The following is a 24,924-nucleotide window of genomic DNA, read 5'->3' as shown; positions in this document are numbered from 1 at the left end:
TATCTTCCTCTGCCCATGCCACCAGAAGCGAGTCAATTCAGCCTGCTACATAGCAGAACCAGCCAAGGGCCCTAGCAGGACAGCACTACCGGCTGTAGTTTTCTATAGACGAGAACTCTGGAGATTTGTGATGTGTAACAAAAAGGGAAATGCCACCAAGAAAAGCGTGACCCTTTAAAAATCACAACCACCTGCATTATCTCTCTAGCTCTGAAGCAGAAGGCACTTCAGAGCTATAGGGTTTATTGAGAGCAGGGAAGGAACATCCTTCAAATCTGCCTGTCCTCTGGAGCCAGAATCAATCAAGTAATTGCCAATACCTTTTAACAAATCTCTGGTCTGGACCCAAGCTAGTTAAAACACTCTGGTGAGATGATCCTAAGTCTGCAAAGCACTTAGTATTTATTAAGGAGTCAAAGTGAGAAAGAAATAGTAGATTGCAGCAAAGCAAAATATCAGCAGTCTGATATAAATAATTCTTACACTTGATATGGAGCCTAAAATCATTTTCAGTAACTCTCATATGAACATGAAGCATCTTTTGGCATGCTAAGGCTGAGCTTTCCCAGGCCAAATGAAGATGGAGATAAAAGCATGTTCAAAACAAGCTATTTTATGTTGTTCCAGAGGTAGCAGGACTGGCATAAGGGAAAACAAGTGGTCGAATAAGGTACAGTACTGGAATTTTCATGTTCCCCACTTATATAGCAATAGTGATACTTAATACACTATTTAGTTTGGAGGATAACTTGTTTATCAACCACTTATCCTGATTTGCTTCCATAAAGTTGACACAGATGTTATATTATGCCTGCTCTTTATCTTCATTCTAATCTGTTTGTGGGGAGAGTGCAACAATGTGCATTCACCCTAATTTCATCCGGATAAGTTTTCACAGAGGTTATAGGTCTACCTGTCAATCTGTCATTATTTTCAGTGCATTTCCCAATACTCTCCTTTTTAAAAGTGGATTTGTTGTACAGAGTGCTTTAATCCAGAGTGATTTAGTTGCACAAACCTAAATTTCCAGTACACAATTAAATCCCTCTTGCAAAACAGGGACATTCTGCAGGCAACCCCAATCGAATCCCATCGAAAAATTGGCCAAGCAATTCCAGTGACAAAGAATGTGATTCTCATAACAACTGCTTGCGCCTTCAATTTCTCAGGGAGTTTTAGCAACCCTTAACTGGCATAAGTGAAAATTGCTATTTGTAGCACTCTGCCTTTGTGACCTTCCCTACTTCCAATTCACAGGCCCCTAATGATATTTTTTAATTGAAAGCATGTTTTGCAGAGGGGGTGGGGTGGGAAAGAGAATGCTTATAGTGTAACAGGATTCTGAATTTGTGTGCGTGCGTGCGTGCATGTGCTTGCACACACCATGTATTTCCATGGTGAATAATGATTCTGCAAAATAAGTGTGTGGGAAATGGAGTCATAGCATTGAACTCAAAGCAGCATGTTCCAATAGAACCACAAAACTACAAGTCAGAAAAAGCTAATAATACAGATAAATAATAGGTTGAGCACAACACTTTAAAAACCAGTTCTTCTTCAGATTTTTGCTGAACTGCCCAAACCTGAATTTTTGCTGAATCGCAAAGCATCAATCCATCTTCTATTATCATGTCTGATTATCCTAAACATTTCAACAGCAATCAACACAGGAGCAAATGTGTGGTGATAAAGGGTCTCTCCATTAAATAAAAGGGATTGCATTAATTATCAGTTTTCTTGAAAGGATAACCAGTTTGGTGACTAATGCTCCCAGCATGAGGTATTTATATATTGGATTGTTTGGGGATTTAGGTTCAATGCCATGACTACCAGCACAAGGGACATATAATTATGTCACAAAGCAATTCAGAATCTAGTTTGAACAGTTACTGGTGAAAGATTTGACTAATCTATATAGCACATCTCAAATGTTCAGATTATTTCATGCGTAGTATTTTTGTAATCCCAAGAGCCCTGCAAGGTAGGCCAGTATTATTATTCCCCTATGCTGGTTGTGTGAAGGGCCCAATCAATATACAGTTCTGGGTTCAGAAAATCCTGTTGGTACTCCAGATGTTCCTCCATTTGCTAAAATAATCTTGCATGAAAACAGAGAATAAGCAATACCTAAAGGCATCACTACACAGGATACTTGATATGCTGATTTCACATATCCAGTCCTCACAGTGCCCCCCCCATAACAAGTTGCCTAAAATTAATAGAGTTGTATGTAATCCAGATGGATCCTATGCATGGCACACTTACAAATAAATTACACCAAGCTCAACATCAAGTTAAATTGCTTAACAGTGTGATCATGTGCATGTAAACTCAAACGCCTCACTGAATTCAATGGGCCTTTCAGGTATAGAATTGCAGCCTAGGGCTCAAAACTTTAAAAGTCTGGAGAACAAAAAGCTCTTGCTCCCAAACAAGTCTGCACAGCATTGCTACCTTAAACTGAACACTCCAGTCCATTCATTTAAAATGTGCAATGCTTGTTGCTTACTCCACCTTAAGCCTTTGGGTAAGCCACAAAGGTTTCTGGATCTGAACCAGTGTTTCCAGTATTTCCTGACTAACATTAACCTAAAGTTTAGCAACACAGTGTTTAGGTTTTTAAATTTTAAAGGATATTCAACCCTGAATTGTGCTACTAGATTATTTCATGGTTACCCAAATCCACCCACATTTGCTACTTCCCATGAATTACAGTATCAGCCTATTTGCTGACTGGAACTAGTTGTTCATATTGGGTTACTACATCCAACATTTAAAAAAATCAAGGGTATTGTGAAGCTGTGGGTGCATGTTTGTACTTGCACAGACCCAGCTTTGATAGATGGGATATTCCAGAGTAAAGCAGAGACTCCCTCCCCTTTGGCTTTGTTGCTCAGCTTTTCCTCTGCTGACTTCCAGGGCTCTGCCTCCTTTTCACTCCTTCTCTCCAATCTAATGACGTTCCATGTTCACTCCCCCTCCCCAGTTCAGTCTTATTAGCTATTTTGGAAGAAGAGGCCTTTGAGGGTTGCTGGTGTCTCCATGGCAGCGGTCCAATAATATACCAGATGACAAATTGGGTGGGTGAAGAGCTGAAGTGGATTAAGTGGCTGCCTTTGTATAACCCACCATGATCCAGTTTCATCTCCCTCAAAGTGAACCTAAGCATGCAACTATAAAAACGGTGTGCATTTTACACTTCAGTCCTCCTGTCACTGGATTATTCAACTCCTAAACATTTGTTTACATGCTTGCAGGACTGCAAATTTGGAACTTGTTAGTACTCTGTCACACAGCCGCTCCTGAGCTCAAAACTCACGCTGCTTTCTGAAATGATTGCACTGACTTGGCCACAATTCCTTCCTGCCTTTTTGTCCAGGATGCAAGATAAAGCTTGTGGTCCAGCCCTCCATTTTAGAAAGCTGTCCCTATGGCAAATTTGATTTAGGGCCAGCCCAGTCCATTTTGTCATTCTGAGCTGCTTCAAAGCATAATGCCCAGCAGTGTTGCAGAATACACTAGGTTGCTCTTGGATTTCAAAGAGCTGCTTCATTTGGGAGGAAAAGACCTGAGCCAGAGAGACCTTTGGTCTTAAAATACTGTAATAAAGTGAAGTCTTTTATGTTCTGAACAGTGGAGGCTGTGGCTGCCATCGTAAAGTATCTCAGGCGTGCAGTGTGCTCTATTCTAATCCACACCATACAATTAAAGCACATCTTAAGCACATGGCTTCTCCCCAAAGAATCCTGGGAACTGTTATTTACAGAATTGAAGAGCTACCATTCCCAGCACCCTTAACGAACTACAGTTTCCAGGAAACTTTGGGGAGCGAGTCGTGTGCTTTAAATGTAGAAGGTGGATGTGATTACGCACTGCTTCTTCCACCCTGAACCCTGTCTCCATATTAAAGAATAGTGGAAAGAGAACGGGTCGGAATAGAAGCGGAGGCTGAAAGAACAACCACATTACTTCCGGCGCCCAACGGCACTTCTCGTTTCAACTCTTACGTAGAGCCCATTCCGCGACGGGGGGGGGCACAGGGGCTCCCGCACAAGCCTCTCTCCCGGCCGTCAGGACGAGCAGCCGGGCGGCTCCACACGCCCCTCCGACCCCGCTCCCCGCCCGGAGGCCCTTTCAGCAGCCAACCTTCCCCCTCTAATCTTCCCTTCACCTCAGAGACACAGCCCCGCCAATCAGCGAAGGGCAGAAGCCATTGCCACGGCAACTCCACTCGGCCAATCTTAAACGGTCCCCCCCACGCTTCCTGCTTTCTCCAATAGAGAGGGCGCTTTTCGGACCGTCGCCCAATGGGAAGCCGCGGCTGCGCCCGTCGAGGGACTAGGCAAAGAGCGACCCAATCGCCAAAGGGCTTTTGCTTCCCTTGGCCCAATGGGGAGCCGCGCTGGTGTAGTCCTTCTGCCACAGGAGCCGAGTTAGGCCAAACCCGGCGGCTGCCGCCTGCTCTGTGGGTTTCGCCCGGGCGGCGGTCGCTGCCTTGGCCTTTGTCCCTCTCGGGCTCTCCTCTCCGCCGCCGCCTCCTCAGCCTCCCCCACCCGGGCCAGGCCAGGAGGAGCCTCCAGCAGAGCCCGCAGCCCTCTGGCTCCTCGTGCTCGCCGCTTCCCCAGCCTCGTCGCCGGCCCCACTCGCCGTGCCTCCGGCAGCGCCGCCCCCCCTCGCGGGGGCTTGGGCTCTGCTGGGGGAGGAGGCGGAGGAGGGGGATTAGCGCCGCGGCCGGACTCTTCCCCAGGCCCCCCTGCCTCCCTTCACCCCCGCCTCCCCCAACACCATAGGCGGCTCAGGCACCAAGATGTCCAACCGAGTGCTCTGCCGGGAGGCCAGCCACGCCGGCAGCTGGTACACGGCCTCAGGTACGCGCTGGGGCGGCGGGGGTTTCCGGGGCCTGTGGGGGCGAGGGGCTAGGCTGCTCCGTCGGGCGGCGGGATTGCTCTCCGTGAGCTCGCTTTGCCCATTTATTATACGCGGGGGATCGGTGTCTAAACGACCGAGGCGAATAAAGCCCTTGGAGATTTTTAATCCCGAGTAATTGGCCGCCCGGCGCCGCTACGATGCGGTTTCTCGGTCGTTGCAAAGGTGGGCCGAACTCAACCTCTTGCCGGGAATGCTAGGCTATTTTTTTTATCCGAAAGTGGGGAAATAATGGGTGCCCCACGGACGCTTGTCCGTGATCAATCCCGGAGTGTTCACTCCAGGGTGCGAGGAATCTCGTGGCCAATTAAAGGCAAGTTGATTTACGGGCCCGCAACCTTTTTGTGGCCCAGAGTCTACCAGATCGGATGCAGCGATCTGGTGAAGCGGCCTGTAACCCTCGAAAGCTGTCACACAATGAGGTTGCAGCCCTGTTCATACTTACCTGCGAGTAAGCCCCGTTGAGGGGTTCGGTAGGACTGACCTGTGATGAGTAGGCATCCTTAGGATTGCCCTGTAATTCTGTGAATCTCTACGGTGCCATGAGACTCATTTGTGTGTGCGTGTGTAATTGGCGTTAAAAAGACATGGGGCGAAGGAAGGGAGCGTTTTGCAACACACACACATGGCGCTGAATTGAAGGGAGGTTGGGATGGCAGCAGGCGACGATCGCGGCGCGGAATCCTGCGTTGATTGTGTCGGGAACAAGGCTTCGCCCTCTCCTTCGCCCCGGCAGGTGGGCCATTGACTGAATCAGCACTTTCCGCCGGGCATTTCGAGGCCCTTTTCTAGAACCTCCGGTTGCCTTTGCCCTCCATAAGCTGCCGTGGCTGAATTCCCGGCCAAGCTCCAGAAGGGTGGGGAGATCGGCGCCTGGAGAAAAGTGATTCCCAGAGATCGCCCCGCGGATTGTAAGGAAGCTGTACTGGTTCCTATTCCCTTTATTATACCCTGAGGAAACAGCGCATTTCGGGAGAGGCGATTGTGAAAAAGAAGCCAAGAGAAGAATCCCCTGGTAGTTCGGTGTCGAGTTAAAGGAACCGACAAGGATCTGAAGTGTGTGAATGAAAAGGGGTCATTTAGGGTAATACGGGGGAGGGGAAAGAAATGGATTATGGGAACGCAGCAGTTGTCTCTGAATCGAGCTAGTAGGCATTTTGTCAAGTCCGGCATCTTGTACTGTCTAGTGTACTGTTTTTTCCCTTTTAAAAAATAACCATTACAGTTTATTAAACCCCCAGAGAATGAGGCATTACTCTTAAGAAGAACAAAGGACTTAACGACTGTATGTTTATAGGGAAGTCTTTGTGTTTCCCCATACCTGCGTTTTTAAAGTGAACAGGCACAGAAGATATGAGGGAGATAATGCTTTTAATTGGTGTTTCTGGATTTCTGATACCATTTAAAAAGAGCAAATAGGACCAGTGGTGTTGTCAGTCTTTGCCCCCTTTTCTTTCTTCTGGCCCTCCTGAGGAAATGCTGCACACAGAACTGCCCTCTGCAGGATGAAAGGCGTACATGTTCCAGAATGAGTTTTCTTCCTATATGCATTGAGTGCAGCAACCAGATATTTCATTTGGCCTTACAAAGAAACAAAAGAACCTTCAGGACTGAATCAAAACAAACACTTATTTTCTCTGGCTTGATGGTTTGTAGTCTTGCCTGAAAAATGTGATGTGGAGAGAGAAGGTAGCAGCAGGTTTGACAAGCATATGTACATTGCAGCTGGCTACTTGCAACTTGCTAGCTGCATGTCTGCTTGTTAGCAACTGTAGTAGGTATCTTAACCTTTAGAAGTCACTCCTAATTGCTTGTCATAAGAAAGATTGTTTCCAACTGGAAGTGTAGGTTTAGGGATGCAATACATGCCATGAATGTGCACCTAATTTGGAGGAAGCCTGAATCCAGAACTGAAGCAAGGTGCTTCTGAATGCTTTGGGATTTGTTATGAGGCAAAGCAGGTCTCCCCCAAAGCAGCTCAAAACAAGTCTGACTGCTCCTTGCAGTTAGACAAAAACATTCTCTTCTCCCAGACCTTTGGCTAATGAAACAAGGTATGACCCTTTAAACTGGGGGTATTGTTTTTGTTTCTTACTATGTTATGTATTTTTGTATTTTGATATTGTAAACAACCCTGTGATCCTCAGATGAGGGGCAGCATATAAATTTAATAAATCAATAAATACAGTGTGGATGGAGGAACAAGGGCAAGTCATGCAAGCGGATGATGCAATGCTCTTCCTAACTTTGACAGGTTGAAATCAGGGTGCGGATGTTATTGCTGCAGGAGATAAAGTGTCAATTCACAACTTCTAGCAGGTGTAGCAATGGATTTAAAACTGGTTGGTAATACACATGCAGTGTCCAAGCTTGCTGGATGCATTGCTGAATAAACACATTTTCTGCTCTTGGGAGCTGGCAGCAAGACAAAGAAGACTGAACCGGCTGGCTAGACAGGTTTCCTGGGGTCTCTTGCTTACTCTACAGAAAAACCTAATCTGAGCTTAGCAGTTACAAGAGAAACTTGTATATGCCAGGCCATTTTGCTGCAGCAAATACTTAACTGCCAAACCACAAAGTGATGTGCAAACACAAATTTCATTTAAAGAAGAAAGAGTCCTGTGGCTCTTAAAGACTACCATATTTATTATGGCACAAGATTTCATGGAAAAGAGCCCATGTCATCAAATGCACAAAGTGTTATTCTTACTTGGTGTATGTATGTGTGAAAAAATATGTAAAAGGATGTGTCAGAAGGCCATGAAATACAAGTCAGTCTTTGACAGCTCTGTAAAACTTATATGTATGCAAGATAAGCACCTTGACCATTCTCAACAAGTTGCCAACGGTTGTTGCATCACAAAGGGATATGTCAAGCAACGATGATGAAGGGTGAAAATTTTTACAGTGCTTTATTTTTCTATGGATATTTTTCCTGTTTGATAAGTTCATTAGTAACTGAATAGATGCCAGTTGCAGAGTTTAGGCAAGCTTGTTTCCTGCTTGGCAGGGGGTTGGACTCGATGGCCCTTGTGGTCTCTTCCAACTCTATGATTCTAAGCTTGGCAGTTCCAAAGTTTTTAGCTTTGTATGCTAAATACAAGTAAAATAGAAATGCTAAATTGGATCACTCTGGGGCATCAGAAAATTTCCGGATGCAAATTACCCTGTGATGAGGAGGAAAGAAGGAAAGCCAACCCACTCCAAATTATATTTTATTTACAAGGCAAACAAATTCAGAAAAAACAGTATGTCAGGACAGTTTTGTATCCTGTTTTTGTCATGGATGCAAGTGAGAGCTACCACCGCAAACTTAGTGCACCTCGGGCCGGGCGTGGCGGGCCAGAGGGTGGGGGAGCGTGTGCCCATACGCCTGCGCACATGCTATTTCCGGTGCTCCTCCGACCCGGAAGTGGGCAGCCATGCAGCACCAGTAAGAGCGGGCAGCGGGGGTCGCCCCAGACTGGATAAACTAGTCCCTCGGGCCTTATCCGGTCCGCGGGCTTTAGTTTGGGGACTATGATCCAAAGAAATAGTGAATAAAATGTATTCCAGAGGCTGTTAATGCTTCTGTTGTTCAACTGAAATGTATCTTAAATAAGCTGCAGTCCTACATCCATTTCCTAGTGAGTAAATACCATTGAAGAGACATCACTTTGCCAACAAAGGTCCGTATAGTTAAAGCCATGGTTTTCCCAGTAGTGATGTATAGAAGTGAGAGCTGGACCATAAAGCAGTCTGATCGCCGAAGAATTGATGCTTTTGAATTATGGTGTTGGAGGAGACTCTTGAGAGTCCCATGGACTGCAAGAAGATCAAATGCATCCATTCTTAAGGAAATTAGCCCTGAGTGCTCACTGGAAGGACAGATCATGAAGCTGAGGCTCCAATACTTTGGCCACCTCATGAGAAGAGAAGACTCCCTGGAAAAGACCCTGATGTTGGGAAAGATGGAGGGCACAAGGAGAAGGGGACGACAGAGGACGAGATGGTTGGACAGTGTTCTCGAAGCTACAAACATGAGTCTGACCAAACTGCAGGAGGCAGTGGAAGACAGGAGTGCCTGGCGTGCTCTGGTCCATGGGGTCACGAAGAGTCGGACACGACTAAACGACAACAACAAATACCATTGAATATAGCTGGTCATGCATCTGAGTAAACATGCATTGAATTGTGTTCTTTGTATGTTTTTACCACCATAACATATACTGTGGCATGTGTTTTCATAGGCAGCTGTGTGTACTCTTATTAGATATCTGCACATACAAAAGGTTGTGTCATGGAAAAATTCGTTATTGGAAGATATGATGTTACACTCTTGCATTCAAGTGGTGTTCAAAAGTATATCTATAAAAATGAAAGATAACTTACGAAAGCAACTTTGATCCATTGTAGACCAATGGATCTTCATATACTGTTTTATTTTACCAATGGAAGCATCAAGCTTTTCCACATAGGTGTTTTTGTTTTCTATTTGCGGATTTTTGAACTTTAGCAATTTATATAGTTCAGGTTACTGGGTGTTTGTAGTCCATTAAGGGGCATTCCATGCTAAATGAACAAACGAAATGATTTTTTTAAAAAAAGAAAAAAAAAGAAAATGCACTGTGAACATTAAAGTACTTTCCACACATGCTGATTTTGGATGAGATGTTGTGTTTTTCAGAAATTCAGCAGCCTCCCAAGTTTTACATGCTAGGTGAACTAATTACTAGTACGTGAATGGAAGTAACCAAAGCAATTGCTGGATTTACTTGCATAGAGGAGATAATGTCCCCCCCCCCAAAAGAAAACCCATGAAAAGCCTGCAATGATTGGACATCGTATATAGTTGTATTTTTAATTTGGCAAGTGACGCTCTACCTTTGAAAAAGAGATCCTGAGCTTCAAAATGAACTCTTAACTACCGTTGAAGGTTTACATTTTATGCTATAGCAGAAAGAAAGAGCACACATTTACAGGCAATGTGACCTTGAGCAAATTTTTGGAGAACTGGCCCCGCCTCCAGTGATAGATTCTTCCCTCTCACCCCAAAAAAGAAAAACCCCTGCAGATTATTTCAGCATGTATAATAATTTACTTGTTCACGTGGTTGAAATTTTGCTGTTGATTCAGTATGGACTGCTTCAGTGGATACCGTTAAAACATTTCCTTTTAAATTTAAAAACAGAGGCCTATTTGGGTCCTAATTCAAATCCAGTTATTCCAGGGAGACGCAAAGATTACCGTTTCCTCATTTTAATTAATTTTCCTCAGAAATTGTGAAGATGTGTCTACAGGAACACTCCATCATTTTTGCTACAAGCCCTGGTTGCTGTGATGAGCCTGTTTATCAGGATGTGAGGGCTGCAGGTGGTGAAATGGTTTAATAGTAGGCACCGCCCAACTCCCTGCAGCCCCTCCATCTTGTGTTGTCTCATAGGTAGCCTTGATGCAGAGCATCTTCTTGCATCAAATGTTTTATGGGAGGTAGCTGCCTGTCACAGCTATACAGGGAGGGGGGAAAGTCATTGTGTGGCAACTGTTCATCCACTAGCCAGGTCTAGGTTTTATGATAGCAGTAAAAAAAGCGGAGCTGCAGACTAGAAATGAGAACTACCAAATCAAATGGATGCTCACATACATGGTGTGGAGAGCTGCTACTTAAAAGACTTGCGGCACATGCCCGGAACACAATTTAGCATCTAATAATATATATCTAGAGATGCAAATTTAGGCCAACTTTTAAAGGAGGAAGAACAAACTGTAGCTCCTGCTGTCAAGGCCCTGCTCTGAACTATGGGATGTCAATTGGGTTTTCTAAACTGGATGTGCCAAAGTAAAATCCCACCCAAACTATTGCATGGGTGGGAAACCTTGACTCTGTAGGCTAGATCTTTATCAGGATTTTGTCTTTCAGACCAAGTTTGACAGATGGTTGCCCATCTGCCATTTACCTGATGCAACAATGGCATCAGGTGATTAGGTGCTTTCAGTTCTAGAATCATCTCAGTTCCATGCCAAAACCTATGTAAATGTTCAAACTACAGTGAATCATTAAACAATACAGCTTCCATGAATTCACATATTTACCCTTCCTTGTTAATATTCAATGATGCCTTGGAGCCAGACACTTCTTACCACACTCCTCTTTAGCTTTTTAAAATTATCCTTATTGTGTAGTTTGTTTAAGCATGTATTTATAGAACTTCCAAGTGGTGTGTTAATGAAGCAATCCTCTTCTGAATTCGTTTTTGGCAGCAGTAGCTCTTGGCACAACTAGATGCAGCGCTGAGAGGGGATGTTGCAGAGATATTGGAAAGGGTCACACTTGAATGCAGTTTTTCCTTTGGGTTGAAATAGGTCAGTTGCTAATGTGAGTTTAATACAAAGCAACAATCAAGCTGGCGGCTGTTTGTCAATAGACCGGTTAATGTCTAAGTGTTTTTCAAATTCTTCAAAATGTTATTAGGTATATTTCCTGTCATGACTCCCTGTGAAATATCAAACATTACTGATTAAAAATGAATTTAGCAAGGTATCATCTTTGAAGCCACCCGGAAGCATTAAAATGACACTGTTCACATGCTGAATAGAACTAGTGGTGTATTGTTCTCTGGCTTCCTCCTGTGGTTTGGTTGGGAAGAGAGAAACCATGCACATTGGTTCACACCTAATGCTAAACCAGTGATATGGTTGTTTCCTCCCATCGTGGCAAAGGGAGGAGCAGGACAGGCATGATTTGAACAGCATGCACCAGAATGCTACTTGTGCACAGTTATAGCTATGGTTTGCCGCTATGGGCCATTTTGCTTATTCTAAGGATGGCTCTTTGGTTCTCCTGTGGTTGTTGTTTTTAAAGCCTTATCTCTTTTTCTAGGACCTCAGCTGAGTGCACAACTAGAAGGTTGGCTTTCTCAAGTACAATCTACAAAGAGGCCTGCTAGAGCTATTATTGCACCGTAAGTTTTTTCTTTATTTTCACATGTAGACCATTTTAAAAGAACTGTTACAAATTGTCACACTCCAATATTTGCAACAAAAAGTGGTGCTTTTGGAGTGAGAGAAATAGGCCAGTTCATGTCTGTCACTTTGGTTAGCTGCCCTGATACAGGTGATTCTTTTGTGTCATTTTCAGAGTCTGATTTCCTCGTCCTATTTTGTTTTGATTATTTCTATCAACTATGCTAATTCAGAGGGAGGAGAGTGCTTTATCTTGCATTCCCCTTACTCTGAATGTGTGGACTTTTTCCTTCGCTTGAGTCCCTAGCACCAGAGGAGAGAACACTTCTTGTGTTCATGAAAGGTAGTGTGCTATTTCATTTCAGCATTGTTTGTAATTGCTCAGAAGACTACTACTCATATATTTCAATCTTAAACATGGTTTTGCTTTAAGAAGTAGAATGCTCATAGCTTCAAATTACAGCCGTCTCTTATCACAATTTTAGGTCATAGGCGTATTCATGCAAGACACTGCTGTGTCTTGCAAACATAACCTTGATAAGGGTATATACATATCTGCTGTCTGAGAGTCACGTAAGTAAGCTGAGTTGCTTGTTGATTGTCAGTGTACCAACTGGGCATGCTGCTTATATATGCTGTTGCATTTTTCAAGAGCCAGTTGAATATATGCTGCTTGTCAACTCCATAACATCAGCAAGCTCCCCTATATGGACCAGCAATATGCTGACTGTTAATCTTGTACAACGTGTCTGTTTTTTGCAGGCATGCAGGCTATACTTACTGTGGGTCGTGTGCAGCTCATGCGTACAAACAAGTGGATCCTTCAGTCACGTAAGTCACTTTAGAAGATTCTTAGAGTGTGTACAACAGAACTTGATTTGCATACATGCTGACTTTAAGACAGAAGTCATTTTAGGTAGTGGCAAAGAGGGATACCTGTACCGTAGTGGCTGACACATAATGGAGATAACTTGCTGTTTTGTCCCAATCCTTGGGGCAAATTGAACAATGCCTCTGAGAGACAGTATACTTCATAGAATGAATGGATAAATGTTGTGTGAAGTTCTAGTGTCAATGCCCCCTTTTCTTGACCCTACCCACCCAATACTTGTGTTAGCTTTGGCATCGTGGTTGCCATCAGGATGCCAAATTGCTTTGGCTCCAGATTGCACCAATGAGCACACGTATGTGAAGACATTTCTATATAGGGTGGAGACAGTTTGGACCACAGCACCATTTTTCGGGTTGTATTTAAAATTGCCTGGAACTGTATGCAATCAGGACCATACAGTCCTCATTTTCTGAAATTAGATGCTACATGATGTAGCATCTCACTTGCCACGCTACAGTGATAACATAAAAAAGAGCTGTAATAAAGGCATCCAAATGGGAGCCTTGTCTTTTTCCTTCAAGTAGAAAACCCTTTGGTTGGACACAACTGTAATGGGATGTAACCAGGGAGCAGGAGGCATGTCCATGTGTGCTGGAGTGCAAACGTTGATAGTGGAACCGTTCACCTGTCTTTAGCTAGTCATGGAATCCATTGTTTTTCTGTTGAGTAGACAGTCACTAATATTGCATCTTTTCTGTTCACCCTCAGACGGAGAATCTTCATCCTTGGGCCTTCCCACCACGTGCCCCTCTCCCGGTGTGCACTTTCCAGTGTGGATATATATAGAACCCCACTATATGATCTGCGAATTGATCAAAAGGGTAATTGCATATAAAATACACAACCACTGCAGTACACAAGCAAAACTAATTCTTAGAAAACTATTAATCCATTGTGACTTTTCCTTTTATTTGACTTACCTCTAAATATTCTCATAAAATAAAAATAGGGTATGGCACAGGAAGTAAATCTAACATGGGTTATTATTTAAGGAAGAGCACTGTTTAGAATTCATGTAATAAAGGAGTTCATTGAAATAATTCAGTCTGTTTTGTTTGACTGTCACCAGCTTTTCTGCAAACCCAGCTGTTTTATTTGCACTCTGTGGCCTTAGCTTTGAATCTGGGAGAAGGCATTCATTTGTTTGTTTTCTTCATGTTTTGATTTTTTAAACGTTTGGTTGGTTTGTATCTTAAAACCTTGGGAACTAACAGGACTAACAGAATGGTGTCTTATGAATGAACCTAATGGACACTTGTCCAAGGATTCCTGTGGCAGCCATAGTTCTGCCTTTGTGCAGTTATACTACTGAACACTTTCAGGAGCCTAGAATCTTATTTTCCTCCCTAGTAGAACAAAGTCTGTTGGGATTTTGCCTGCTTACAGTAACTGCTTGTCCTTCATTGACAAAGTTGATGCAGTACACTAAAATATACAAAGCCACTGCTTGTAACTAAAATAAATATTGGGAGATAAGTGAGATGGGTTACAGAATAAAATTTAGCTCTAATTTCAGTTGTGATAGTCTTTATATCAAATCTTGCATCAGAGGGGAGGCACCATTGGCTCTACAGATATTGGACCCCAACAGCACCGCCAAGGCTGATGAGAGCTGTAGTCCAACAACATCTGGAGGAACACAAGATCTTTGTCTTGCATAAAAGAGACTGACATGCCAGTAACTTAGTCGGAGAGTTTCTGTGTTAAAATACTTTAGCTGAGTTAACAGAAGGATTGGGCGGGAGAGAGCTTTTCTGAGCACATGAAAACATTTGTAGACACCTACAATCATTGTTTTCTATAAACAGATATTCCCCAATAGGTTATTTTTGATTCTGCCTCTATCCAGTGGTTACTGGTAATCTTAATACATAAACTGTCTGCTTTCCCATACAGCCTGAAGGCAAAGGTTTTAACTTGGCACTTTATATCACAGTACTTGGTTGAGGAGATACACTTCATCCTAGTTTGAGTATAACCAGAAAGTTGATAAAGCAGAAAGACAGCTTCTCATTCAGTATTTTTTTAGTCAGACTAATATATTCAAAACTTCTCAGTTTATGCAGAATTATGGAAGACTGGAATGTTTGAGCGCATGTCTCTGCAAACAGATGAAGATGAACACAGTATTGAAATGCATTTGCCTTATACTGCTAAAGCCATGGAAAGGTACATTTACTTTTTAAGAAGCTGCACCATATGTAGAATGTACATATTGAATCCCTGCTTTTAATAAATCTATGTATGGGTTTCTCCCATACTCCACTAATGTAGAATACAGTATGCTGGAATCCTCAAGTGTCTTAAGCTCATTAAAATGAGTAAGAGAACTGTAGGCTGTAACTTTTAGACACACGGATAATTTCTTAGAGTAGAAATCAGTAGGGGTTGGGTAGAGTTCAGGCGGTCAGGGCTTTTATCTCATCTTACTACATCTGTTATTATATGTTCCTTCCATCCTTCCTTATGTGACTTGGAAGAATTGGCAAAAATCAAGGAAGTGTACTATCCCACTTTGCGCAGCTTGTTCCAATTATAGGAGACCCAAATCCTACAAAACGGCAGCATCTTTCCATAAAGAAATTACCTGTAAACGTTTGTTAAGAAATGTATATACCACTCTTTATCAAATAGCTTCAGGTCAGTTTAAAACATGGTAACATAATTTAAAATCCAAACAAAACAGTTATATGAATACAATTTATAATAGTAGATAATACATATAAGCAATACAGTGTCAAATTAATTACAAAGGTTCACTCAGCAATAAACTCAGCCACTTCAAAATACAAGTCTAAGCATAAGCTATTGACTACACATTTCAGTTGTGACTATAAAACATACCTATTTAACAAAACAGTGTTTGAAAAATCACTGCCCCTTTGGGCATGAGACAATGAAAAAAACACACAGCTTGTTTTCCTTATGAAGCTATCACTACCAGAGTACCTATTTCTGATTCTGAAATACAGAGAGAGTCTGGCTTGGTCATCTGAAACACACTGTGTTTCTTTACAGCAGGCTTCCTCAACCTTGACCCTCCACATGTTTTGAGACTACAATTCCCATCATCCCTGACCACTGGTCCTGTTACATAGGGATCGTGGGAGTTACAGGCAAAAAACATCTGGAGGGCCGAGGTTGAGGAAGCCTGCTTTACAGCAAGCTGTTTTTGTCAGGCTTAAGTGCTATTCAGAGTGTGCTGATGAGGTGCAAACTTTTAGAAAGTGCTAGTTAGATAAATATGGCAACAGATCAAAACGATTTTTAAGAAGAATTATTTCCTTTTTTTTAAAGAAATAAAGCTGAATCATGGATTCAGAATATGTGCCATGGGGTATGTTCAGTGCTTTTCACATGGGAGGCAGGCCTACAAGAAGAGGGGGAAAGTTGCATGTGGGAGAAGCACATTCAGGAGGGTGAGGGAAGCATTCAGCACCGATCTTGTCTTGACCCTCTACAATGCAAACTTATTTTTCTCTTCTTTAAGCCATAAGGATGAGTTTACCATTGTTCCTGTGTTGGTTGGAGCACTGAGTGAGACAAAAGAACAGGAATTTGGAAAACTCTTCAGCAAATATTTAGCAGATCCTTGTAATCTTTTTGTGGTTTCCTCTGACTTCTGTCATTGGGGTAAGTTGAGGCATGTGAATAGTTGTGAACTCCAATTGCATACATTGGCAAATATACACAAAATACGTGTATGTTACATTGAAATGCATTTTAGTTTGACAAACCTGTTAGAGCGAATTGAAGCTGAAGTTTGTTGGTTGCACCTTCATGGTGTGGCAGGGGTAACAAAAGACACAGTCGTAGTTAAGGCATGAGCTTGACTTTACACACACAACCATATACACAGAGATAAGCACACATACACACAGTCTTAAGAGTTACATTTATTATTAAAAGAGGAAATTCATATGACACATTCTTTTGTGATGAAAAATGAGAACTCTTCCCATGGTTGAGTCAGGGTGGCAAGGATTCACCAGCAGTTTTAATAATTTGCATTCCAAACCAGTATCTGATCACTCTTTTTCATATTTGCTTCATTCTACTCAAATTAGAATTGCAGAGCCAGCAAAAGAAGGCAGCTGTGAACTAGTTTTTTCTGGCTTTTGTGTCATTTTAAAGTTTCCCAAGCTTTTACTGGAGGCATCTCTGTCACTTCTGCTATGGGGGCAAAGCAGGAAGAACATTTCTGACAAGTGGCAGTGTTCTTAAAGCACTGCAATTAAAAACAACAGCTCTTCTGGCATTTTGCAAATAAAGCAACATAAACCAAAATGATGTCTTTATATATTTTTAAACTATTGATACAAGTTTAAATTTACTTTAAAATAATAAATATTTCATGTATGACCATACTATATTTCCTTAGTGCCAAATGTTGATAGAAATCATGTTTGCGTTATAAGGACACTTTAATCTGATTGGTTGCTGTCTTGTTGGGATTAGGTTTATTGCAATATAATGGAAAAGTTCAAAAAGTCATTTTTTACCTTAATAACCTGAGATACCTTAATAACCTGAGATACAAATGAGCCTTTAAGCACACTGTGATTTAACACCATGGCTTGTTTTAAAGCTGTTACCAGTGCTGGAAGAAAAGGGAAAGAATAGTTAATGAAAGAGTTGCTGGTTTGTGAGCTTATTCACACAAAGGGATGGGCATAAAGACTCTGTGCATGGGCAGAAGACATTATCATATATCATTAAACTGATGGCTGATCATCCAAATGCAGTCAGTATACTGAATGAGAGTATTTTAAAGATGCAGTACACCATAGATTTGTGCTGCCTGTTCAGATACCACTTTGTTTCATTTAAAAAAATCATAACCACATAATACATGTCTAGTTACTCATTTTTTCTTTAATTTGATTAATTAAGGTCAGCGGTTCAGATACAGTTACTATGATGAGTCTCAAGGAGAGATCTATAGGTCCATTGAAAACCTAGATAAAATGGTAAGTGTTAAATTTCATAATTTCTGTTGTCTGCTCATCCTGCGTTTTTTGAGGGCTCCTGGAGTTTTTCAGAGCTCCAAATAACACGTTCCCATTTCTGTTTCAACACAAGCGATGCAAACTGTATCAAGACCATTTCATCTATCCCTAGTCTAGGAGGGAATCCATAGCCGCAGTACATGTGGCCACCAACAACATTGGGAAATAGAGTTTTGATGTCCAGGATCCCTGTGGAAGCTTTTCAGAAATGCTACTTGTTTCTTCCTTCATTGCTAGAATTCAGAATTTCCCAATGGTGTTGGATCATCAGTAGGTTCAGGTGGGGAGGGTGGAGCAGGGAGAACTTAGTAATTTTTCACAAGGCACAATTATGCTATAGAATTCATAGCTATCTTGCAGTGCAATCATAACCACGTAAGTCCTAGTGAATTCAGGTAAGTGAGGAGATGATTGCAGCCTTTTAAAAGGTCAACATCTGTTAGTGATGATAACTAAATGGTGTCACCATGTTCCGAGGCACTTTTGCATCTAAATACTAGCTGCCGAATGGGATGGCTATTGTCTTCATGCCTGTCTTGTAGATGTTTCCATGGAGACATCTAGAAACAAGATTAGAGTAGATCAACCCTTGGTCTGATTCAGTGGGGCTCCTTGCATTAAGAGCATGCTACCAGTTGTTCTAAGAGACAGTTGTAGACTCTAATGCAGGCATCCCCAACCTGTGGCCCTCCAGATGTTTTGGCCTACAATTCCTATGATCCCTAGCTAACAGGACCAGTGGTCAGGGATGATGGGAATTGTAGTCCAAAACATCGAGGGCCGAAGGTTGGGGATGCCAGCTCTAATGGGAGGAGGTATTGGGCCTAGGCCTTCCCAGTTTATCACAGAACTCTTTGGATTTGGAGCTAAAATTCAAGGGGAAAACTCTTCATCATGCTGGTCAGGGAGGAAAAGACCTAATGTGTTATGTAAAACTTCCACTTTACTGATAGCTTCTCAATTTGGTGTCGGTCTCCCCCCCCCCCCCAGGTGATGTGACAACCATATCACATTGAGTGGAAAGCTCTGTGTATTCATAATACACAGTAATACAATTATAACTGTCTTTTTTACAAAAAAAGTTTGTAAAGCTTAGGTATTTCCCTACATGTTAAGACTTTCTGTGTTTGATATCTGTATTTCTTGGGTAACATGCTTGGCATGCTATAAATGTTGGTTATGAATAAATGCAGCTCTAAATTATAGCTGATCATAATATTGATATTCTCCTTAGGGTATGAGCATTATAGAGCAGCTTGACCCTGTGTCCTTTAGCAATTACTTGAAGAAATACCATAATACGATATGTGGAAGACATCCCATTGGGGTTTTACTAAATGTAAGTACTGTTTGTTAAGCAGAGTTCAAAAGCAGCAAATGCCATTATTAGAAAATATCATACACTCTCCTTGGTGACCAAACCTTCTGTGGTTTAGCTTTTGTTTTTTTTCCCCCAAGTGAATTTTTATTGTTTTCCTTACATATTCTTTTCCAACAAATTGTAATAGCAGTAGGTCTGCCGAGTCACGACCCCCCTCCCTCCCCACAACTGGTATATTTATCCTCTTTCCATCACACACATCATTCTCAAATTAGTACTATTATACGTTGGAGGTATTATGTCAATCCTGCTAGTGTCTTGACCTCTTTACAATTCTTCTTTAAATATTCAATAAATTTACTCCAGTTATTTTGGTATCTTTGATCTCCCTGGTCCCGGATCCTCCCTGACAGTTTGGCAAGTTCTGCATATTCTGTCAACTTCGCCTGCCACTCCTGTATAGTTGGTATATCTTGTACTTTCCATCTTTGGGCCAGAAGGGTCCTCGCGGCAGCTGTAGCATACATGAACAAATTTTGATCTTCTATTTTAATTTCTGTTCTTATTAAGCCTAATAGACACGCTTCCGGTCTTTTGGGGAAAGTATATCTAAATATTTTTTTGAGTTCATTATAAATTGCTTCCCCAAAATTTTTTACCTTATCGCAGGTCCACCACATATGGAAATAGTCCCCATCTGCCTTTTTACATTTCCAACACTTCCTTTCTTTTTTCCTATACATTTTAGCTAATTTTACTGGCGTCAAATGCCATCTATACATCATTTTTAGCAAGTTTTCCTTTAAAGCCATGCATCCTGTAAATCTCAAACCCTCCTTCCATAATCTTTTCCACGCATCCAATTCAATGTTATGCCCAATATCAATTGCCCATTTTATCATTGATTCCTTTACTTCTTCATCTTTTGTATACCATTCTAGCAATAAGCTATACATTCTTGATAAAGTTTTATCTTTACAGTCTATTAACTCGATTTGGAATTTCGATTTTTTATCTTCGAACCCATTTCTCTTTTTGTCTTCCTTTAATAAATCACTGATCTGATGGTATTGCAGCCACCCTGTTAACATCTTTTCAATTTGGTCGTATGGTTTGAGCTTTATCCCTTGGGCTGTTTTCCTAGTAATATCCTCATATGTTACTCTTTCCCCTTCCATGTTTACTTTTTTTGTTGTCAGCACCTCAATTGGTGATATCCACCACGGTGTCTTTCTTTCCAGGAGGTTTTTATTCCGATCCCATACTTCATATAAAGATTTCCTAATCACATGGTTTAGAAAACCTTTATGTACCTTTACTTTGTTGTACCATAGGTACGAATGCCAACCATATCTATTATCATGGCCCTCTAAATCTAATAGGTCAGTGTTTTCTAAGGTCAGCCAGTCTTTTAACCATACCAAGCACGAAGCTTCATAATATAAAGTCAGGTCTGGTAAATCAAAACCTCCTCTCTCTTTCTTATCTACTAGTATCTTCATTTTTATCCTTGGCCTTTTCCCCTGCCAGACAAACTTCGCTAAATTTTTTTGCCAATCCTTAAATTGTCTTATCCCTTTTACTACTGGTATTGCTTGAAATAAAAATAACAGTCTAGGTAATATATTCATTTTTATCACAGAGATTCTGCCTAATAATGACAATTTTAGTCTACTCCATATATCCATATCTTTCTTAATTTCTTTCCATACCACCTCATAGTTGTCTTTGTACAGGTTTATATTTTTTGTTGTCATCCAAATTCCTAAATATTTTATTTTTTTAGCTATCGCGATTCCTGAGTCTACTTGTAATTCTTCCATCTCTTCTTTCTTCAAATTTTTTGCTAGCATTTTCGTCTTGTTTTTGTTAAGTTTAAACCCTGATACCTTCCCAAACTCTTCCATTCTTTTTATTGCCTCTTTCACACTTTGTCTTGGTTCTTCCAACGTTAAGACTAGATCATCTGCGAAGGCTCTTAACTTAAATTCTTTTCGTCCCACCTTAATGCCTCTGACTTCTGATGATTCTCTTAGCTTCTTATTCAAGGGCATCCCTGCCTAGTACCTTTAGTTATCTCAAAGTTATCTGATATGTTGTTATTAATTATTAACTTTGCTTTTTGGTCCGAATAAATCGTGTCAACACCTCTCAAAAAATTTTCGCCAATACCTAGTACTTTTAAGTTTTCTTTCATGAAATGCCAAGAAACATTATCGAACGCTTTTTCCGCGTCTATGAACAATAATACTGCCTGTTTCTCATTTCTGACTTCAATATATTCAATTATATTTATCAGGTTTCTTACGTTGTCCCTTAGTTGCCTCCCCGGCAGAAAGCCTGTTTGGTCCTTGTGTATCACCTTATTTAACACCATTTTTAGTCTATTCGCTAGTATATCCGCAAATAACTTACAGTCGTTATTCAATAACGAAATTGGTCTAAAATTTTGTACATCTAATATATCCCCCTCTTTCTTCGGGATCAGTGTAATATAAGCTTCTTTCCAGGTGTTTGGCATCTTTCCTTCTCTTAAGACTTTATTCATTACTTCACTTAGAACAGGTGTCAGGTATTGCGATAGTGTTTTATAATACTTTGCTGAGATACCGTCCGGTCCTGGGGCCTTCCCTATTTTCATTCTTTTTATTGCCTTCGTGACCTCTTGTTCTGTTATCTCCTGGTTAAGCATTCTTTTTTCTTCTTCTGAGATTTGATGTAGTTTATGGTCATGGATATACTTTTCTATTCTCTTATTGTCTTCTTTATCTTTCCTATAAAGATCTCTATAGAATCTCTGAAATACTTTTCTAATTTCTTTCGGGTCCTCAATCATTTTATCTTTCTTCTTCTCTCTCCCTCTTTTCTGGAAGCTGTTTTTTTGAATCAGGAAACCCCTTATCACCGCTTTGCTCGCGTCCCAGACTGTTTCAATTGGTGTTTCTTTGTTTAGATTCCATTTAAAATAGTCTGTTATTGTCTCTTTTGCAGTTTCCACTACTCTCTGGTCATTAAATAAGCTCTCATTCATTCTCCATCTATGTGTAGAAGGGTCCTTTCCTTTTAATTCCATATATAGCGGATTATGATCTGACAGGGTTCTTGGGAGGATTTCAATTCTAGTTACTCTTGGTGTTAGAATCTTAAAGACCCAGATCTGATCTATTCTGCTGAAGCTTTGGTTTGGTTCAGAGTGGTTTAGCTTTGTCGTACTCAGCTGGGTGGTGTTCTTAGCAGAGTTTGGAGTGGAACTGAATTCTTGAGGGAAACCCTGAATTTCCAGTAGCATTTCCCCTTCAGTAATGTGGGGACTGAGCATTGATACCTACCAGTCCTCCCCTGCAAAGTTTGCAAGAGTCCATTATGAATAAGGCGCTGGAGTGCTGCCTCTCTTGGAATGTCAACTTTACTTCCAAAACAGCGAACCTTTTTGCTTTCCTTCCCCCTAGGCTATCACAGAGCTCCAGAAGAATGGAATGAACATGAGCTTCTCGTTTTTGAATTATGCCCAGTCAAGCCAGTGTCGAAACTGGCAAGACAGCTCAGTGAGTTACGCAGCAGGAGCGCTCATGGTCCACTGAACCTCTGACTACTCAGGGATGACACCTGCACACCCAGTGGGGTCCCAGCCTTGCCCTTACAAAGATGCAGTTCCTGGTCTTTGGGTATACTGAAACCTCAAACTAATAGAACTCTTCTTTTTCTAGTAGGTGTAGTCCTTCCTTAGTTACAACTCATTTTAAAATGCTTTCTTGTTTAGGACAAGGGAAGGAAGGCTGGTGTCAAAATGTTGTGACTTCTAAAAGCCAGTGGCTATAAAGGGATGGTGGCAGACGCTGGTCCCCTTGCAGGTACAACATGTAAAAGCATTTACCACATCCCAGATTTGCACTCTGCAGACCTGTGCACATGTACTCTGCTTTCAGAATAGTTTTGCAAGTTGTAAACAGACGAGGGTGGAAGCTTTTTAATAAAAAATGCATTTATAAAAGATCCTGTATCAGAATATAATAAAACTCCAGTATAGTCAATTACTACCCATGTTGTACAACAAATATCTTCTATTTTAGTTGCTAATAAAGGGCTGCACAAACCAACCTGGTGTGATGTGATTTGCTTTGAGTGGTTTCTTTTCTACAGGCAAGTTTTCTTTTCTCCTTGTTCCTCTCCAGAAATTCCCATGAGTGATTTCTTCAAAGCTGTCAGACCAAAGGCCCTATTCCTATTTGAGCTACCTTCCAGGAGCCTCAGGCCTGTGGTAGACAAGGTCAGAAGCAAAAGTGGGTAAAGGAAAATAAATACCATTTTGCACAGGGATTCTGTTCCTGGCCCTGGCACACTTCAGCAGAGCATGTATAAGCGTGCCCTGTTATGCCCTCTTCTGGATCCATAAGGACCTGCACGTCGGCAATTGCACATCAATTGGAGGCACCTAAAATGGTCACGGCATGTACTGCAAATGTCCTTTGACAGGAGGCTAGTTCCTTCACACACCCCTATCTATTCTCCATTCATGCAACCAAGAGTTCAAGGACACATTTCAGCCAGGCAAAAACACTCGAGGATATGAAGTAGGGCTGGTGAGGGATGTGGCCTGAGAAATATCCCAAGAGCCAAATAGTGAGGCGTGGAAGGCTGCATTTGGCCACTGGGTCATAGGCTCTTCACCCTTGCTTTAAAGTACAATGAACCCTGTTCTGTTAGAATGTCAGTCTTGCATCCATCAGCAACAGGGTGCAGAACAGCTCCTGTAGGGCCCTATTGCTACCTCATTTGGCCTTCTCATGCGGCACTAATCTTCTGCGAAGTGAGGCCATTCAGGTCTATCTGAGGTCCTCCTGTGCCTTAATTTCAAGAATCCCAGCACTGATTTTCCCCCTAGGGTCCCAGCATGCCAAAATAGAGGTATGTAGCCAAGGAGAAGGGTATGCAGATTTGGAAGAACAGTGTTGCATGTGAAGGCAGCTGGTGGCAATGGTGCTTCCTGGAGTCTCTTGGCATCCCTTTCTCCCTGTGCACATGGTGCAGAATGACAGTTTTTAAAAGTGTAGGAGCTGATGCAAGGACTTTGCCTGCCAGCCATACAGCTGTTCAAGGTGCAAGGCATTGTTTGCTTTGCTCCTGTACTTCCTGCTGCAAGCTGCCCCATTTGCAAGACCGCAGATCTGTTCAGCAAGGAAGATACATGAAATGCCTCACATTCCTTCTGATTTCTTAGTGATTAAGTGACTAAACAACCCTAGCGACATGAGTGCCTCCATATTTGCCTAATAAGCCTTAGAAGGTTGCGTTGACCGTTTGCTTCCCAACTTTCTTTACTTGCTTCCCCCATTTTTTAAAAAAAGAAGCAAAGAGTCTGCGCCCTCATGCTTTGTGGCCGGGTGGAGGAGAGGGAAGGGAATGAATGTGAAGATGAACTAGAAATCATTCAAAGTTTCTGAATGAACTTAATCCACTTAGCTCACTGAGTAATTATGGGCACTACTAGGTGTAGTTCTGAGATTTTAGATGTCATTCACTGGATTGATTATTAGATTATGATTTAAGTACCGTTATGTACAAGTTCATTCAGAGGAGACACATTTAGAGTCAAGATGGAAGGCACTGCATCATTCCATCTTCTCAGATAGGAGTAACTACAAGGTACCACACTAGATAACAGTAAAAATTTTTTACTGTGCAGGTCCTGGTGTTGATGACATCTAAGCTCTAATGTAGCTTTTTATGCTGCATCCATGACTTGGATCACTTCTGTCTTGTGTTTCTTTGTTCACTTTTGTCATTCTTTGCAACCCACCTGGTGTTTTGCTACTTTCCCCCTAAGGTCTCTAAAC

The 24,924-nt window shown here is 41.7% G+C and overlaps 1 protein-coding gene across 3 annotated transcripts; it reads left to right on the top strand.

The window, feature by feature from the left end:
* The first annotated feature begins 4,412 nt into the window (after nt 1–4,412).
* MEMO1 (mediator of cell motility 1) lies at nt 4,413–23,187 on the top strand. Of its 3 annotated transcripts, none has more exons than XM_053382736.1 (9): nt 4,413–4,868; nt 11,786–11,867; nt 12,631–12,699; nt 13,469–13,581; nt 14,818–14,929; nt 16,251–16,393; nt 17,654–17,730; nt 19,004–19,108; nt 22,540–23,187. In XM_053382736.1, exons 1-9 carry the CDS (start codon nt 4,808–4,810, stop codon nt 22,669–22,671), a joined length of 894 nt encoding a protein of 297 aa, XP_053238711.1. In that variant the 5' UTR covers nt 4,413–4,807; the 3' UTR covers nt 22,672–23,187. The 3 variants fall into 3 exon arrangements, with proteins under 3 accessions (XP_053238711.1, XP_053238712.1, XP_053238714.1); XM_053382737.1 differs by lacking the exon at nt 4,413–4,868 and adding an exon at nt 11,170–11,268; XM_053382739.1 differs by lacking the exons at nt 4,413–4,868; nt 16,251–16,393.
* The last annotated feature ends 1,737 nt before the right edge of the window (nt 23,188–24,924 follow it).

This window comes from Podarcis raffonei, chromosome 3, assembly GCF_027172205.1.
Source record: "Podarcis raffonei isolate rPodRaf1 chromosome 3, rPodRaf1.pri, whole genome shotgun sequence".
NCBI lineage: Eukaryota > Metazoa > Chordata > Lepidosauria > Squamata > Lacertidae > Podarcis > Podarcis raffonei.
The sequence above is the reverse complement of the archived record's forward strand: the minus strand, read 5'-3'. Positions and strand labels throughout refer to the sequence as shown.

Bases quoted from the DNA above. Each gene is read 5' to 3' on its own strand.
- MEMO1 (XM_053382736.1), top strand. From the start codon at position 4,808: ATGTCCAACCGAGTGCTCTGCCGGGAGGCCAGCCACGCCGGCAGCTGG. The intron at 14,930-16,250 runs GTACATTTACTT...CTCTTCTTTAAG, and splicing joins ACTGCTAAAGCCATGGAAAG to CCATAAGGATGAGTTTACCA. The intron at 17,731-19,003 runs GTAAGTGTTAAA...TATTCTCCTTAG, and splicing joins TTGAAAACCTAGATAAAATG to GGTATGAGCATTATAGAGCA.